This window comes from Tasmannia lanceolata, unplaced genomic scaffold (genome assembly GCF_043159265.1).
Source record: "Tasmannia lanceolata isolate RefF3 unplaced genomic scaffold, GAP_Taslan_0.1 ptg000018l, whole genome shotgun sequence".
In the NCBI taxonomy this organism is placed as follows: Eukaryota; Viridiplantae; Streptophyta; class Magnoliopsida; order Canellales; family Winteraceae; genus Tasmannia; species Tasmannia lanceolata.
In genome coordinates this window covers 41,204,504-41,223,586 of record NW_027518695.1, presented here as the reverse complement: position 1 = coordinate 41,223,586, position 19,083 = coordinate 41,204,504, and the positions used below count along the sequence as shown (strand labels likewise).

The following is a 19,083-nucleotide window of genomic DNA, read 5'->3' as shown; positions in this document are numbered from 1 at the left end:
GGATAATTCTTCTTTGTAATCTACAAATTCTTTACCCCTGTTTACTTGAGCTTGGCCTAGATATCTCCAAAAATATTTTGTTCAAGTATTTAAATGCTCTTGGGACTGTAAGAACTATTCTTAATTTCAGATCAATAAATTCAATTTTCATTAATATTTAGAGTTTTTCAATTAGTAGCGGCAGTCCTGTTGATTTGCTTGGAATTACCTCAGAGAATAGTGTTAGAAGAAGTAACTCAGACGTGAATGGGTAGGGCCCACCAAAGAACCCCACCTAAGTTTAGATTTTTAGAATCCATGTGATAATGGTATGTGTGTTGGACGGTCATGTACATGTGTGTTAGATTAATCTTCTAGAAGTCTATATTTATCTTTTGGTTGAGATAGAGTTAAGAAGCTATGTTATAGGGAGAAGATGTTTATAGTATAGTATAGTGGAGAACTGTGCCTAGGCGGGGGGGACCCCGTGCTACGAGTCACAGGTAATAAGGAATACTGGCCTATATACGGCGGCTATTTGAGTTGATGTATTCCATTATGGTATGTTAGGTCTCTTTGCTTAAGCTTCAAGGGAAGGCCGCTGTTTCAAAGTGTGCTGCTTGATAGACATCTGCTAAGAAAAGGTCCTTCTAAGAACATGCCTTTCCGAAGGGTGAAGGAGCTCTAGCCTCACGAATCGGACATGGAATAGAAAGACTAGTTTTGAGGAGACGGAATCACTCGACTGTTAGGGAGAGGGGCTCGTGAAGGGGAGAATGAAGAGTAATGATTTCAGTAAGAGCAGCCGGATGGACTACTATAGTGAGTCTAGTGACTACTAGCTAGGGTACAGTAGGTAGAGTATAGTAGAGTAGAGTTGAGTAAAAAGGTGTAGTATAGCAGCCTTTCCGAGCGAGGTGCATTGTGGAAAGGGTAGTACTCTTGCTAGTTTTTCTATAGAAAACTAGGGCTTTCTTCTTATTTTGTTGGATTAAGGATGGTACACTCACTACACTATTGAATCACAAAGCATACTATACTAATAGAAAATAGCACGGGGATTCGACCTTTCTCAAAGACCGGGCTAATTGCCCTAAGGCAAAGAACTGATGCCACCTTTCCTGAACAGCTAACTGTAATGTCTTTACCGATGCGCCCCTTTCTTGATTTAGGAGTTCGACACCCGGTTAAATGTCTATCGCAACAAACCATGTATGAGAAGCTCGGGGTGCATAGCGAGAGCCGCGTTTCCCTTTTCATGAAAATGATAGATAAGATAATTGATATGTAGGAGATTGGTTTTATTTGAGTATGTAGCTAGGTTACAAAAGAAGTTAGAAAACATGTGATGTTACACATGTTTGTAGTGTAGTATTTAAAGGGCTGTCAGCGGGATATTACGGTTCTCAAAAAGCTCTTAAAGCCCTTTGAACACTACACGAGAAACATGGGAGCGCGTGTTTATCAAAACATTGGAGCGCCGAAACCATTTCCCTTGAGAAATTCTCTCTCTTATATCTCTTTTTTAATTTTTAACAGATTCTCACTTATATCTGTCTTACTTTTGAGGAGAGATTCTTTCTCTTATACCTCTCACTCTCTTGCTTTTTAACAAGTGCTCCTCTCTCTGCTCTCTCTCTCTCATACTTTTTATCCATTGTTCCTACTTACTAGTTACTACACCTGTTCATGTCTGCCAAGCAGTCATTGGAATTGGAATCCTTTGCCGGGGTCTAAAGAGACACTAGAGGAACTTCGGTAATACTTCATTCAAAAGAAAAGAAGAAAGGAAGCAACATAGGGAACTGCATAAAAGTGGAGCGAGCAACAACAGATACAATACGATTACAAGATTTGTCGAATTGAGATTTGCTAAACAACACAAACACCTCTTGGGTGAATAGATCCCATTCTTAGTGAAATAGTAGGGGTTCCACCAATAATATTAACAATAGAGCTTTGGTTTGGATAACCTTGGAGTTGGAATGCCAACAGGAGGCACTTGCTTAGTAACAATCCCAAACTTATCTTCAAATTCGTAGTTCGTCCCATCCGGCCACCTCCAATCAAACGAATGAATGAGACAAGCTAATACATAAGGGTACATTCGCTCAGCTAAAGGGAGTCCTACGCACGTTCTTCGCCATATCCAAATGGTATAAAACGATAATCCGTGCCTCTAATATCACATTTTTTAAATTCTTCAGTTAAGAACCTCTCTGGTTTGAACTCTAAAGGATCATTCCATATCATCGGGTCTCTGTGTATTACCCATGCACTGACAAAGATTTTGGAGCCCTTGGGGACTCTATATCCACCACGACACACGTTTTGCTTGGGCTTCGGGGGACTAAGAAAGGGAGGGCAAGGTGCAAGCGGTGGGTTTCCTTCAAGACTGCATCCAAATAATGGAGTTCATGCAAATGAGACTCCTCTTCTCTGTTGTTCCTCCCAACAACTTGTTCTAATTCTTCCTGGACTTTTCTCATTATGTGAGGATGCTTCAGCAACTCGCCCATGGACCACGCTACCATTGTCGATGTCGTATCCGTTCCGCCCACCAATAAGTCCTATTAACAAGGTTGGTGTAAACAATAATCAGTGCATTGTAAATAGCAATGTTAACATCTCTAATTTGGCCAGCCATGATTTTAAACCAATTGTTGCTACATAAGAGAGAAAGAGACTAGATTTGAGTGCTATTTGTGTCAACTGGGACCTACACTTGAATTACAACCAGAAAGAAAGTGGATTATTACGCAGAGTAACTTTGATTTATAAAGAAATTATATGATGAAAGTGCATTATTCATCATCCCGCCGCCCTTGATATTTGATTCGACAGCAGCGCAGTTTTTAAAATGATTTTTTCGACCCTGGAGGATAATGCGCCCCCTTATAACGTGATTAGACGTCAAAAATCATCTCCTACATTTCAGCATATATTTTCTATGCATCTCATAGTATAATCCTCAAAAGAGGCTGTTCCAGGAAAAGTGAATGTGCTGATTTTTGTTGATCCACTTATTAGTCGAGACAAAGTTGAAATCCACCATACCCAAAAAGGAAAGTTCCTGAATTGACATTCTAAGAGGAGAGAGAGAGAGAGAGAGAGAGAGAGAGAGAGAGTACCACTATCATTGCCTTCATGTTGGTTACATTGAAAGGTGTTTTCCAGTCTTCATCCTCAGTCAACTGCAAAAGCAAGTGCATGAAATCCTTGCCTTCTTTCTTCTTTTCATCACCCCCTTCCGCGCTATCCATCTTCCTCCGTTGATCAATAATGGAATCAAAAACATTGTCAAGCCAAACCGACAACTTATTCATTTCTCGCACAATACCCTGAACGTCGAACCGGGCAATAAGAGGAAAAAGATAAGAAACATTGAACTTAGTTTGAAGCACCAAAGCATCCTGCGTCCATTGACGAAACTCCTTAGCGAGAGTACGTCTCCCCTCTCCATCCAATGTTGCACCCCACATTGTACTAATAAGCAAGTTCAACACAATTTGAAACGTAATCTCTGATAGGTCGATGGGGTTGTTACTCTTTGAATACAGTTCCCTCACTGCCTGACGAACCTCCCTTTCGACGAAGGGGGTAGAAATTGTCTAGCCCTTTGTTGCTCATCAACTCTCGGCTACAAACCCTGCGCACGAGGCGCAAGTGGGGCCTATTGGGGACCCACCCAATGTCGGCCCCATTATAGTTCATGGCCAATGCTACGGCCGTCACGTCGCGGTTGGCAAAAATGGGGTCCTGGTGTCCCATCACCTCTCTGGCTAGCTTTGGGGAGCTAACCACGATGACATTCTTGTTCAAAAGACGGACATTCATGATAGGGCCATATATCTTGGCTAGTTTTTCGAATTGATGGTGGAGTTCCTCATCGAGAAAGGGGAGGAATCCAAATATGGGCAACCCTCGTGGGCCTGGCGGTAAAGGAAAATGTCCCTTGCTCGATTTCTTGCCCGTCCATACGTACCAAGCAATCAAGAATAATGCAATGGAAACCAATTTTTTTGCTCCAGATTTCTGGTTTCCGACCTCCGTCGGGCAAAAAGAAACATTAGATATAAGCTCCCTAGCAAGATCCAATGCTGCCATATTTGCCTTGGCTCATGAGTTGGGTGGAGTTGAGTGCAACATGAGTTGATATGCATATATAATGGCAAATGTAGGACACAGAAAAAAAAATATAGGGCCAATAGAGTAGAAGGTGTCACTAAAGTGGGTCCCACTCCATATTTAATTTCTAAATAACTAACATAAAATCTTATTTAGTTGTTGTTTGGCTGGGTATTAGGGAAGGCCCGAGGCCGGAAAAAATATATATGCGGGTAGGACCCACTAAACAACAATGTGTCCAGACCTGGCAAAAAGTGACTCGAACCCGCGGGTCCACCCGGACCGACCGTAATTTACGGGTCTGGCTCACTAATTACTGACCAGTTGAAATTTGACTCAGATCGTACGGGTTCCATCAAAACTAGGCGGGGCCGGCTGGACCTGCAGGTGCCCGTAAAATCCCAAATGATGGAGATTTTATATGATGAAAGCCCTTATAGTCCCCTATTTTTAGAATGTATTGTACGGACCACATCATAAGATGATCTAAACTGTCCATGTGATAAAACAAAACGTAAATAGGTTGTGCCCCAAAATTCATTTCCATAGGATGATCATAGCCCTCCGATCTACAGAAGTTTCCATAAATATTAATATGAAATTCCTCCATAGATCAGAGGTCTAGGATCATGCTATGGAAATGATTTTCAGGGCACAACCTATTTACGTAATGGCCCATCACATGAACTGTTTGGATCATCTTATAGGTGGTAATAAATACAGCAAAAAAAAACAAAGTGAACTGCATGTCCATCCGGCCCATACAGGTGGGTTTGGGTTGGTTCATCAAATTGTGACCCGTAAGATTTCAGGTCATTTGTCACCCAACCCGGACCCGTACGGGTTGGGTGAAACCCGTCCCGGCCCACTCGTTTGCTAGGTATAAATGGATAAGATTGTTAACTTCTATGTTCTCCTTAATCATAGGTAGCTATATTCACCCCTAATAAAGGTTGCCTATTTATTTTGGGCTATGACATTTTCACCGCTCTGCAGTACACATTTGCCCCTGATAGTGTGAATAGTAGGGGTGGAGATGGTTCCGGTTCGAACCGAGGAACCGAACCGAACCGACACATATGGTTCGGTTCGGTTCGGTTCCATATTTATATGGTTCAGTTCCGGTTCTGATATCCTGGAACCAATGGAAATTCGGTTCGGTTCTGGGTTTGGGATCCCGGAACCGAAAACCGAACCGAGAACCGACCCTCACCTTAAAACCCAATGCCTCATCGCTTGATAAAATCACCCCACCCCCTTTTAATTCACCCCTCTTTAACGTGTTGCTTTGCCTTTAAATTTTTAATTCACCCCCAAATTTGTTCTTGATTATTCCAAATTTGTGCATGTTTGTAGGTCATATATAATTTTTGCATTGCCCAAATTTGTGCAAATTTGTGCCTGATTATTCCAAATTCGTGCATATTAGTCTTTGTAGTTCATATATAAACAGGACCGAACCGATTATAAATACGTTTAGGCAAAATATCTACATTTGGTGAAGGTCGGGTAAACCCAGAACCGAACCGAACCGAACCGATTATATATGGTTCTGGTTCGGTTCGGTTCCAAACATATATGGTTCGGTTCTGGTTCCAATTTCAGGAAACCGATTATATATGGTTCGGTTCTGGGTATACCCCAAAACCGAACCGAACCAAACCATGTCCACCCCTAGTGAATAGTGGGCACCTTTTACGCTTTTTATGTCGAATCACGTTAAAAGGGGGCGAATGCGTACTCCAAAGGGGTGAAAATATCATCTCCCTTTATTTTTACCGGCTGAGTAGTCTCTCTCTCTCTCTCTCTCTCTCTCTCTCTATATATATATATATATATATATATATATATATATGTGTGTGTGTGTGTGTGAGGAAAGTGAAGCTACACCGCCGGTGTAGCTAACTTAGCTACACCGCTGGCTTAAAATACAATGGGCCCACATTGTTTTGGTGATCCAAACCATTCATTTGATTGGCTCTCACATAGATAGGGTGTCCACAAAAAATCAGCTCCATAGAATCATCCCAACCCTTTAAACTGTGGAGGCAAAAATGGACAAATTTGTGAAGGTTTTTACACGTTCATTTTTGCCTCCACAAATCGTAGGGTTGGGATGATCCTATGGAGCTGATCTTTGGTGGACACCCTATCTATGTGAGGGCCGGTGTAGCTAACTTAGCTACACCGCCGGCTTAAAATACAATGGGCCCACATTGTTTTGGTGATCCAAACCATTCATTTGATTGGCCCTCACATAGATAGGGTGTCCACCAAAGATCAGCTCCATAGGATCATCCCAACCCTTCAAACTGTGGAGGCAAAAATGGACAAATTTGTGAAGGTTTTTACACGTTCATTTTTGCCTCCACAAATTGTAGGGTTGGGATGATCCTATGGAACTGATTTTTGGTGGACACCCTATCTATGTGAGGGCCAATCAAATGAATTCTTTGGATCACCAAAACAATGTGGGCCCATTGTATTTTAAGCCGGCGGTGTAGCTAAGTTAGCTACACCGGTGGTGTAGCTTCACTTTCCTCTATATATATATATATATATATATATATATATATATATATATATATATATATATATATATATATATATATATATCAAAAATACACTGGAGGGTGCTATCCCAGGGAAAAAAGGGGGCGAATATATCACTTCCCTATAATTATGTCTTGAATTCTATCCAATCATCTAACATTGGCATGGCCTCATTAAAATGCAGTGCCCAAGGGCTCATGTATTACTTGTGATTCTACAGGGATTTGTTATTCAAATTTGCAGAAAGCCGGATCACTTTTGCCGGAGAGAACAGGGCCAGATGAATAAAATGAATAAGACAAAATCTGCTAAAAAGTGAGCCTTTGTGACTGTTTTCTCCTGCAAAAATGAGCTGGGAAATGGCTTGCCCCAAAATTGCTTAGGAAATCCCGAGATTCAATATAAGGCACCGTTAATAGACCTTTAGGATTTCCTGTAATTTCCAATTTCTCATGTAGTAGAAGCTCTTAACAATCACTTTGTAGTGTTATTGTGTTATGAGTTCTTTGTCTTAGTTGGACAAGTGATACTAGCTTTTGAAAAGTGTTATTGTGTTATGAGTTCTTTGTCTTAGGTGGACAAGTGATACTCTCTCTCTCTCTCTCTCTCTCTCTCTCCAAGAGAGATATACTCATCAGTAGCTTTCCTTTTTGTTTCTTATGATGGAGGTGTGGATACGATAAAGGGAAGGAAAACTAAGAGATCCAATTAAGTCAACTTCCCTTTTTTGTTGGGACAATTGGAATCAGGTTTAGATATTTGAGTTTCTGTTCTCTAATTTTATATTAGAGATAAGACACCCAATTATGAGCTTTCAATTGTGTTATGATTTTGAATCTTGAATGGAGAGGTTAGGATTTCTTCTGTCCTCGGTTTAAGTTGTGAAAAGGGATATGAGGATAGCCGGGGCGTTTTAGGCAGAGGAAAGGGGCGAAAGGGATGAATGAAGAATTGCTCTAATCAAATCCCGTGGTTTCAAAAAATCGGGTGAAAACTCATTCTCCCACAACTTTTGAAGAACTTGGGTAAACAATCCGTGGCTTAGAAAAATTGGGTGAAAACTCTTTTTTTGCAGGCACATGGAGAAACATGCAGAAGGGACCTGCTTGCCTATAGGGGTGCAACTCAAGTTGATTTTTTGGAATTCGGGTTGAGCTTTTATCTTAAAATCAGGTCGGGTTCGGGTTGATTTCAATCCATTTTTTAGCAAAATCTCAACCTGACCAAACCCAAGTTGCACCCCTACTTGTATACTATATGACAGAAGAGAAAATGAGAGAATTATTTGAATTTCTCCCAAAATTCTATGAGAATTACACATCACTTTTTTTTTACTTTTTTTAACAAAGGCACCCATTCAACCCACATATTTTCAATCCTACCACCTCCTTTATGCTTTTTAACAAAGGTGCCCATTAAAGCCATATAATTTCAATCCTACCCCCCTTCTTTATGCTTTTTTTAATTATGGAAACCTCTATAGATTGGAGAGCTAGGATCAGCATATGGAAATGATTTTACGGGCACAACCTATTGATGTTGTGTTCCATCACATTGATGGTTTCAATCAACCTATGATGTGGTCCGTACAGTTCTTTGTCGGCCCATGCATCGCCCCCTCCTTTATGCTTTTTTAATTATAGAAACCTCTATAGATTGGAGGGCTAGGATCAGCCTATGGAAATGATTTTACAGGCACAACCTATTGATGTTGTGTTCCATCACATGGATGGTTTCGATCAACCTATGATGTGATCCGTACAGTTCTTTGTCGGCCCATGCATCGCACGGGGTTATATACACACACTAGGGAGACAACCCGTGCAATGCACGGGACAACAACGAAAAAAAGTAAACGACTTCATGTATAGGTGATATGATAAATAAGGTATAAATAAACGAGTTTTTATATGATGCCCGACCGTCAAGTACCGTCAAAAAGGCACCGCCCTTGATATTTGATCCAACAGCAGCCCACTTTTTAAGAGGCTGCTGTTGGATCAAATATCAAGGGTCACGCTACTTCACGGTCGGGCACCATATAATTTCTCTAAATAAACATGCCTAGAATTTTAATTGCATATAGAACATGCCATCTCTGTGAAAAATTATAAGTGAAACAAGAAATGAAGATGTGCAAAACCCATTAAAAGTTGAACTTGAATTTTACTCATTCCTACAGATATTACCTGCTATAGAAGCCCGACAAAGAAAGTTCATGGAATAGAGAGAGCTAAAAACAATACATGACAGCGAAGACTGACGACTGTTTCCTCTATCTTTTCAAAAGACCAACTTAACAACAAATTAGATTTTGAGATTTGAATTTATGGTTAAACTTAAAACTACAACTGCCTACAATCATTCTATTGATGAAGTCAGTTGTAGGGTAATCCGTAATCATATGCAGCCTAACATCATCACATCCAATGAGCCACTGCAATTCACATTAAATTATTGTGCTCTTATTTCTCATAAAATGTGATTATCATGCGATTTTTCCTGCAATAATTTCCTTTGTTCAGAGCATGTTACTTTGATAGCGTTTTAAGACTGACGTGGGAAATCATATTAGATTTTAATACTGTATCAACTAATTGTTCTTGCCATGTCCTGTCTAAACATTATAGATAGATGTATACCTATTAAATGTTTATTTATTTAGCAACTGGAATGCATGATATCTCTGTTGTAATGGGAAAGACAAATTCTAACAACATATTTAGGATATACATGATCCAACTAATATCTTAAAAAATGTAAGTGGGATCTAGGTAATTCTTAGTAAGAAATTTAGGAGAATGGGATTTCAAAATGCATGGTATCTCTGCCTTCGTTAGCATTTTCGGTTTCCCAATTTCCGCTCACTTGCATTTTTATTTTTATTTGTCTGAATAGGCAATTGTATATTAACATAAGGTTAAAAAACCAAAAGAAGAGAGAACAAAACCAGGGGTAGGAAAAAAGAGAGCTGACCCTGAGAAAATAAAAGAATTTTGCCTCAAACCAAGGCTAGATGGAGTGGAAGTGCAGAAATTTAGAAGAAACCAAGGCTAGATGAAATGAAAGTGCAGAAATTTAGAACTTCCTTCACGAACCAATCGGGGGACTTTCCAAAACCAAAGTATTTTGGAGTTTTGTTATCCCATTGGCAATGGGATATTATAAGAATTTTATGTTCCTCTTCATAATTCAGTGGCATTTGTTTGACATGGTTTTTTTTCATTTGTATATTTCATCTAACATGTTATCCTCATTAAGCAGTGATTTTACAGAAGTGATGATTCCTTACTTGGACATGATACGATTTGTAAGCTACATGAAAGATACACATTAAAAAAATCAAAAACACCAAATATACTGCCAAACACAAATCCTAAAACCCAAATGTAAAAGCCAAATCCCAAAATGAGAAACCAAATGTAATACAAAATGGAAAAATGGAATCACTGGGAGAATCAGTAATTTCAACCGGGGAAAAAAACTTCCTTGAAAGCACACCGAGAGGAAAAGGAAAAAGTAAATGAAATGGATATATAGATGAAAGAGATAGAGGGGAAAAGAACATCTTCATGAAAAATCTCGGTGAAAGATTAAAAGAACACATGCTACTAGTAAAAAATAAGTAGAGTAACTTTATATTTTAGTTCCGTGACATTCTTAAAGCAACCGTACATGAAGAAAGAAATGCATCAGATATACCTTATTAGTAAAATCCCATAAATCAGATAGAATATCTAGCAGATATGATGAAACATAAACTATTGGAAGAATGAGTGTTAATTGATATAGCATGCCGTGATGGTCGAAGAAGATATGAGAAATCAAATTACACGACATCACCATACAAAAATTTGCCCAAAAAAGAAGCTCTCCAATCTACAATAAATAGACAAAATATTATAACTCCATGAAAGTTGGAGAAGGTTTAAATAATGACAATAGCTATTTAAAATGCAATATACAGAAAATAGGATTGAAATAAATAATCTGTAGGGATTTGGAATTTGCAATAGGAAGACTGAAAGATGATGGCACAAAAATGAAAGGAAATATTACGCTTTTATTAACAAAATAAAAAATCAAACGGCAAAACAGAAAAACACAAAGTTTAAATCAAAATATAAAGGGAAAAAAAGGAATAGTATATGAAGGAAATCCAAATAAATCGTGCTATTCTTCTTGGCTGGAGAGCAGAAGGAAGTTAGAAGATGAATCTCTTAAAGGAAATTCATCGAGCACTTTGTATGGAAAACGAAAGGATTTTTTTACCATACCTTTCATTTATCCCGAGGTAAAAAATCCTGCGGAGGGTTGCTTACTGATGCGCTCGAAGCGGGTTCTGAAATACACAGGCGAGATTTTTAAAGGGAGAGAGAGAGAGAGAGAGAGAGAGAGAGGAAAATCTGGAAAGGATTTGTGCTGAGGTTTTTTTTGCATTTTGTTTGGAAGGAAGTTGATGGCTTTGCCATATATATAACAGGGCAGTTTCTATCAGTTATCGAAATTAATTGAAACGTTGTGTGTATGTAAAAAAGCAGTTTATCTCTCAGAGAAATATGGAAAGCCATAAACAGAAAATCGTTCTTTTCGTATTCTAGAGAGAGAGGTGGATAAAACACCCACTTTATGAAAATTGAAACCGTCTCTTCACGATTTTGTGCTATGTTTATGGAGATTAAATAGGGAAGAGAAGATACACATGAAAGTATAAAAAAAAATCTTTTGAAATTCCATCAATACAGAGGGGCATGTATAGGAGGGGTTGACACGTGGCACCACCACAGCCTAGAGGATTCCGCTTTACTTATATATATAGGATAGACTAGTTGTAGACCCGTGCGTGCACGGGGCAAGGAAAAAATATGCCCTAAACCTGTTTTAAAATTAAAAATAAATTCTTAATTATAGTTAGAGAGAGAGAGAGAGCTTGCTAATTTTTAGTACAATAAATGGCCATTCCCATATCCCCTTGAAAGCTTTTTCTAGGTGACGTTCAGGAAAGGTAAAAGGTTAAGAGATTATTTTGGGGAAACAATAGATCTGGAGTGTATTTTATTGAAATCAGGAATGAATTTCCTTTTTGTAGTTTTGCATGTTTTGAAGGATGTTATTTTTTTTTAACGGGATACAGGATTGCCATGTGGGGCACTCACAGAGTGCAGGATTTTGTTTTACTTATACTAAAAAGGGTATGCTTTAATTTAAAATTAGGGCACAAAAAAATTGAGAATCTTTTGTCCAAATAATTGAATTATTTGGACAGTTTTGTCGCATGGGAGAAAATACGTAGTTTTTATAAATTAAAACTTAAAAAACATAAATGAAAAATGAAAATGATATTTCCACCTAGCTAATTTGTATTTTACTAAAAACGCCAAAGAAAAGTATTTTATTTAACACGGCGGACATTAACATAGCAATTTGCGGTATTTAAAGATGGGCTAATTGATACTATGTTTTTTCTTTTTTGGAATGGCACAAATTGATACTAAGTTCTTAAACTAAAGAATATATCTAGGCACCATATTTAGAAGCAATACTTTAATAAACGACAAAAAACAAAGAAACAGATTTCCAATCTATCAAAAGAGGGTAAAAATCCACACAAATACTCCATAAAACAATTATTAAAAATATAAATATCACATTAAAATTAAGAATACGGACATAAGCCAAGCAAAGAAAAAGAGGCAAAAAAATTATAAGCGCATCTCCAATGAAGTCAAAAGCCCAAGCACATAATCCACATAAATACTCCACAAAACACTAATAAAAATAGAAATACCACAAAAATTAACAACACACAAAAATTAACAACATAAACACAAATGAATCGGATAAAAAGAACCATCTCAAATTAACATACCTTTTGAAACTATCAATCATTGGCTTACTTATGCTTCTCAGCAAAAAGAATTGTGAATTGGAAGTCATATCTGCTAAATATTAAATTGAAATAAAACAGTTGAATTTAGGACGGGAGAAGCTTCAATAAAGTTTCCATCTTGAAGATTTGTAAAAGCATGGGAGAAAATCAATAGGCAGGTGTAAATTTTTACCCAAGTTTTTTTGTAAAAATATACAAACAAATCATTTTTTCAGCCTAGGTCCTGTTTGTTATGGATTTTAAGAACCAAATGTCAGTCCAAAACTGATTCTTGAACTCAAATTTAATTTTGAGTATAATAATCTGCTTTGGACTCACAATCGGTTCTCAAAGTCTGAAACAAACAGGACCTTAGTAATTCAGTGGCATTTGTCTGACATGATATTATTATAAGAATTTTGTGTTCCTTTTCATAATTCAGTGGCATTTGTTTGACATGGTTTTTTTTTTCATTTGTATATTGGCATCTGTCTGACATGTTATCCTCATTAAGTGGTGATTTTACAGAAGTGATGATTCCTTACTTGGACATGATACGATTTGTAAGCTACATGAAAGATACACGTTAAAAAAAATTCAAAACCACCAAATATACTGCCAAACACAAATCCTAAAACCCAAATGTAAAACCCAAATCCCAAAATGAGAGACCAAATGTAATACAAAATGGAAAAAAGGAATCACTGGGAGAATCACTAATTTCAACCGGAGAGAAAAACTTCCTTGAAAGCACGCCAAGAGGAAAAGAAAAAAGTAAATGAAATGGATATATAGATGAAAGAGATAGAGGGGAAAAGAACATCCCCATGAAAAATCTCGGTGAAGGATTAAAGGAACACATGCTACTAGTAAAAAATAAGTAGAGTTACTTTATATTTTAGTTACGTGACATTCTTAATGCAATATAAGCTAATGGAATATGGAAACATAAACTAATGGAAGAATGAGTGTTAGTTGATATAGCACGCCTTGATGGTCGAAGAAGATCTGAGAAATAAAATTACACGACATAACCATACAAAAATTTGCCCAAAAAAGAAGCTCTCCAATCTGCAATAAATAGATAAAATATTATAACTCTATGAAAGATGGAGAAGGTTTAAATAATGACAATAGCTATTTAAAATGCAATATGCAGAAAACAGGATTGAAATAAATAATTGGTAGGGATTGGGAATTTGCAATAGGAAGACTAAAAGATGATGCCACAAAAATGAAAGGAAATATTACGCTTTTATTAACAAGAAAAAAAAGTCAAATGGCAAAACAGAAAAATACAAAGTTAAAATCAAAATATAAAGGGAAAAAAGGAATAGTGTAAATATGTGTACGAATTCCAAATAAATCGTCCTCTTCTTCTTGGCCGGTGAGTAGAAGGAAGTTAAAAGATGAATCTCTTAAAGGAAATTCATCGAGCACTTTGTATGGAAAACCAAAGGGTCTTTTTACCTTTCATTTATCGCGAGGTAAAAAATCCTGCGGAGGGTTGCTTACTGATGCGCTCGAAGCGGGTTATGAAATACACAGGCGAGATTTTGATTGAGAGAGAGAGAGAGAGAGAGAGGAAATCTGGAAAGGATTTGTACTGAGATTTTTTTTGCATATTTTTGGGGAGGAAGTTGTGGGCTTTGCCATATATATAACAAGGCAGTTTCTATCAGTTATCGAAATTAATTGAAATATTGTGTGTATGCAAAAAGGTAGTTTATCTCTCTCTGAGAGGAATATGGAAAGCCATAAACAGAAAATCGTTCTTTTCGTATTCTAGAGAGGTGGATAAACACCCACTTTATGTAAATTGAAACCGTCTCTTAACGATTTTGTGCTATATTTATGGAGATTAAATAGGGAAGAGAAGACACACATGAAAGTAAAAACAAAATTCTTTTGAAATTCCGTCGTTACAGAGGGGTGTGAATAGAAGGGGTTGACACGTGGCACCACCACAGCTTAGAGGATTCCACTTTATATATATCGTGCGATGCATGGGGAGGCATGAAATTTTTTATCTTTTTCGAGTGCATTAAAACTTCACTAAAGAAAATGAGAACCACCATAAGGGAGAGATTTTCATTAAGTAAACAATTAAAAAAGATTTTCATAAAACTTCATTAAGTAAACAATTACCAAACAAAAAATTGTAATTAAATAAATTATTTTTAATATTAGAGTTCCTTAAAGCAAAGAGAAGAAGTAATCATTCTCTTGAAATAACATATTATGTTCCCAAATAAGAAGTATTCATTCTTATGACATGAATTCAATTTTTACATTGTTTCAACTTCGCTTTGAACCTAATCTTCTGAATCCCTGCAAGATTGATTATTTTTTATTTAGTAAATATTTTTTTTAATGTAATTAAATATTTTTATATAGATATAGTTGTCGCCTTGTGAATAATTTTTTGTAGGAGTTTTATCTGGAGGAGTTTGAATGAAAATTTGCGCATATGCTTCTGTATTTGCGCCTTTTTTTTCGGTTCTTCATCTTCCGAAGTTCTTTTTTTGGCAATAAATTTGTCTCCTGTAGAAGAAATAATTTCGAATGAGCACGTCATGTTTTAATTATATATATATATATATATATATATATATATATATAAAATAACATGTACATATTTTTTTGTAGAATTTAAATGTAAAACCTGTACTGTCTCCAATCCTGCGTATTTTTCAACGTCAATTATTTTTGAAACCGTGAAATTCTGCTTGGAGGTTTTGAAATTGAATGCGGTCACCTTTAATTGAAATAGATATGTTCTGCCTATTAACTTTTCAATTGCAGGCGGTAGAATTTCTTTCTCTTCATCCTGTAATGTAATTAAAGTTGGTTGTTTTATCCATTATAGAAAATCAGACATAATAACAAATTGATTGTCAAAAAAAATTTCAATCTCCTTTAATGAGTTTTAATGAGTTTGGTACCTTTTTCTCAGGAATGCTAATCTGTGCAATAGGTTGCTGAACAATATTTTTAGCTTCCCTATCAAAAATCACAAAAGTTGTTGATGCTGTGTGGTCTTCAACCTCTACTTGTTGTCTATAACTGCAAAGTTTTAAATTGAACAAATTAAACCTAAAATATTTTTTTTACTTTAATAATAATATATATTTGGCCAGATTTACCTTTTTAATTGGAAGTTAACTTTCTTATCACAAGTAGGAGACCAATAATATGAACTTAAAGGATCACACTTCTTTCGACAGTCGTTGCATGAGAGATAGTACCATCGATACTGCGAGTCAACTTTTATGATTGTTGCTTCGCAGAAAAAAATAAAATCTTGTAATTTTCTATGTTAGTTTTCTTTTGATGGTCAATATATATATTTTTTCTAAGAAATGAAATTTTTAACAATAATTTTTCTAACCTTTTGCTCGCTTTTATTGATGAAATCTAAGACCTGTCTCACCGTTCTTTTGTTGTTTTCAACCAATTCTCTATCAGCAGCTAATGATTTCCTTGGTAGATCTATTGATTGAAGAATCTCTTTTGCATCCATAACACTATGCAACATGTAATTGTTAATTTTATTTCTAATTAATTTTTTTGCTATAATATTCAATATATACCTATTTTTGAACTCTAGAACTTCTGGAATTGCCAAGTTTACGTAAAACTTTGTAGCATTTGTTGAAGAGAGTGATAGATTTCCTGCGTAATTGATGTAAGAATCACATTTATAATATTTTTAAAAAGAACAATTTCATAATATTATTGCGATATAGGAATTAGAATGTAGTTATGTACGGAGATATTTCTTCACAGTAGTTGAAGTGATGATAAGAATTACAGGCTCAGAAATATGTAAGCAAGCATCTTTGTTTATCTCCTCTGCTAATTGTCCCCACAATGCAAAAAAATATTTGTAAAATTATTCAAATACAAAATCTTATAATGTTAGTATTAATTTTCTAAATGTATTATATTGTCTTGATTTTTTACCTCTTGTCTTGAATCTCAATTACTTTTTTATTCACCTTCTTTCCTTTAGCCCGTATTTCCTCAATTGCAAAAATTGCAGTGATTTGTCCAATTACATCTGCCGGTAGTATATTTAATTTTTTTGAGCAAATGTTATAACAAAAAATAAGGTAGCATATAGTGAAGGGAATATTCTTTACCTGTGAGGTAGACGTTATTATTCACTCGTCTATCTAGAATAGTAAAAGGTATTATTTCGAATCTGGGTTGTCCAATCTCATCACTTTCATTCATTTTCTCTTTAAAAAAAATTTTGTTTCATGGAAGTTTATCATATATTTGTTTGAAACAAGTCTGTATTCATTTTTGCTGTAAACTACAGTGAAATTCTTTATCACATACACATGTCCTTGAAACAATGCTCTAAATTGATGGGTGAACTTATTTTTAATTGATGCTTGAATATGATCCCCCTATATAGACATAAATGTAGATTTTTTTGAAATGTGCATTGTAGTAATTTTTTTCAAGAATAAACAATTATAATATTAAATTTCAAATAAAGAATGAGTGGCGAATACTTACTTCTGCATCAAGTAGAATTGGATCGAGGCTAATGAGTTCATTGTTTGACTAAATGTTAACAGCATCCCACATTCTTGTCAATCTAACATGTATTTGCCAATCTTGTTTGTCCTTATGGAGTTCTCTTAGCAACTAGCGCCCCCTGCCATCTTTAGAGATCGGAATCTGAAAGGGAAAAAATTTAGTAGAAGATTTTGTGTAATTGTTAGCTTTTCTTTTTAATAAATTCATTTTTTTATTGACTTACTTGTATGTAAGTTATTAAAAACTTCTTTATATACAATTTTTTTTTGTACCTATTTTTGTCGCCATCATTTTTTTTCTATTAATATCTTCAAACCATCAGGAGATGTCACTCGGGAGACAGCAACATATAGTTGCCCATGAGTGAAAACAGGCTTTGGCAGATACATGCCAACTTGTTTAATAGTTAGGCCTGACTTTTGTTAATTGTCATTGCATAACAAACTCTGCTGGAAACTGTCTTCGCCTCAAAATGAAGGGCCACTTTAATTCAATAGCTGTTAATATGATCCTGGGAATGAGAACTTTTGTTCCAATATTTGTTCCTGTGATTATTATTCCTTCGTTAATCCAAGTGGCTAACTGAGTTACTATTAGCCGTGTGCCATTGTACAATCCTGCATTTTGATTGATATTTCTCAAAAGCATTATAGGATTTCCATCTTTCAGATGAAGAAAGTGATTTGGTAATCCCGGAAACTTTAATGTATTAAAAAACTCTACCGGATAAATCATGTCTTGATCAGCGACATTTGACGAAGCTTTACATCTTGAATCTGAGCTCAGATATGAATGTTCTTCCCCATCAATGAATTGCATCATGTATGAGTTTATTTCATCGACTCTATGATTTTTTGGAGTCAGTATTGCTCTTTCTTAAAGATAAGTGCATCTTTGTAACTACTGTGAAATGACGGATATGTGATAGATACTATTTCACTTGTGGGGTTCTCTCCACCATGTATAAGTAGATGACTTGAAATTTTAATCCACGAAGGTTCAAAATCTTCTTCTCTTGATATTGATTCAATCATGCCATCTCCTATATCTAAAACCCATTTGTTGAATTCTGTTATTGAATTAGATGTACTGCTGTCAGTTGAACTTGGATTCATAAGTAGGAATTGTTTATCGAAGCAAGAACAACTTCATGTCTTCCTCCTTTCGGAACAACGGGAAGAATCTGTCTGAAATCTCCACCAAGAAGTACAATTTTTGCTCCAAATGGCTTCTCGCATGAATTACAATCATCAAACCTTAATATGTCTTTTAAAGTTTTGTCTACGGCCTCAAAAGCATGTCGGTGGTGCATTGGTGCTTCATCCCATATAATAAGTGATGTCTGTTTTATCAATTCCGCAAGTTGGGTACCTTGATGAATGCCGCATATGGAGTTTTCTTCGAGATTGATAGGAATTTCGAATCTTGAATGAGCAGTCTGTCCTCCTTGTAAAATGAGAGCCGTTATTCCAGAGGATGCTACAGCCAAAACAATTTTGCCTTCCGAGCGCAATCTTACAATTAAGGTTCTGTACACATATGTTTTACCTGTCCCTCCATGGCCATAAACAAAAAACAATCCTCCTTTCTTTTCAGTTACTACTGTTATTACAGAAACAAATCTATTTCTTTGGTCTGAGTTAAGTCCATTGTATAACTCGTTGTGCTCTATCCTTAATTGTTCCCTGTCATACGATGTTTCTTCTCTTATGAGTCGATTATTCAGTTGACTGAGTAGTGCTACAGCAGGCATTGGGAGTGGTTTATAATCTGCCAAAGACTTGCCATTTCTCATGAGGATGATTTCAATCTCAAACAAAGTGTAGCTTTGTATTTGATTTTCATCTAACTCTAGTTGTTCATGCCCAAATGCATGTCGTTGGCGGTACTAAATATCATCAGAAAACAGCTGCCAATTTCTTTCCCATAGCTCAAATGGATTAGCGATTTCACAAAAGAGTAGAAGAGTCACAAATAGTTCTCTTAGTTGTGCTGCAGTT

At 36.2% G+C, this 19,083-nt stretch overlaps 3 protein-coding genes across 3 annotated transcripts; all 3 read right to left on the bottom strand.

Moving 5' to 3' along the window:
- Positions 1–2,246: 2,246 nt before the first annotated feature.
- On the bottom strand, positions 2,247–3,461 carry LOC143850342 (flavonoid 3'-monooxygenase CYP75B4-like). Its single transcript, XM_077359600.1, has 2 exons — positions 3,111–3,461; positions 2,247–2,549 (listed from the first exon to the last, which is right to left on the bottom strand). Exons 1-2 carry the CDS (start codon positions 3,459–3,461, stop codon positions 2,247–2,249), a joined length of 654 nt encoding a protein of 217 aa, XP_077215715.1.
- Positions 3,462–3,522: 61 nt separating this feature from the next.
- On the bottom strand, positions 3,523–4,086 carry LOC143850341 (costunolide synthase-like). The gene has a single exon (XM_077359599.1). It carries the CDS (start codon positions 4,084–4,086, stop codon positions 3,523–3,525), a length of 564 nt encoding a protein of 187 aa, XP_077215714.1.
- A 14,108-nt stretch (positions 4,087–18,194) lies between these two features.
- On the bottom strand, positions 18,195–18,878 carry LOC143850340 (uncharacterized). The gene has a single exon (XM_077359598.1). The coding sequence runs from the start codon at positions 18,876–18,878 to the stop codon at positions 18,195–18,197; it is 684 nt and encodes a 227-aa protein (XP_077215713.1).
- Between the last annotated feature and the right edge of the window lie 205 nt (positions 18,879–19,083).

Bases quoted from the DNA above. Each gene is read 5' to 3' on its own strand.
- LOC143850342 (XM_077359600.1), bottom strand. From the start codon at position 3,461: ATGTGGGGTGCAACATTGGATGGAGAGGGGAGACGTACTCTCGCTAAG. The intron at 2,550-3,110 runs GTACTCTCTCTC...CCTTGTTAATAG, and splicing joins ACATGAAGGCAATGATAGTG to GACTTATTGGTGGGCGGAAC.
- LOC143850341 (XM_077359599.1), bottom strand. From the start codon at position 4,086: ATGGCAGCATTGGATCTTGCTAGGGAGCTTATATCTAATGTTTCTTTT.
- LOC143850340 (XM_077359598.1), bottom strand. From the start codon at position 18,878: ATGAGAAATGGCAAGTCTTTGGCAGATTATAAACCACTCCCAATGCCT.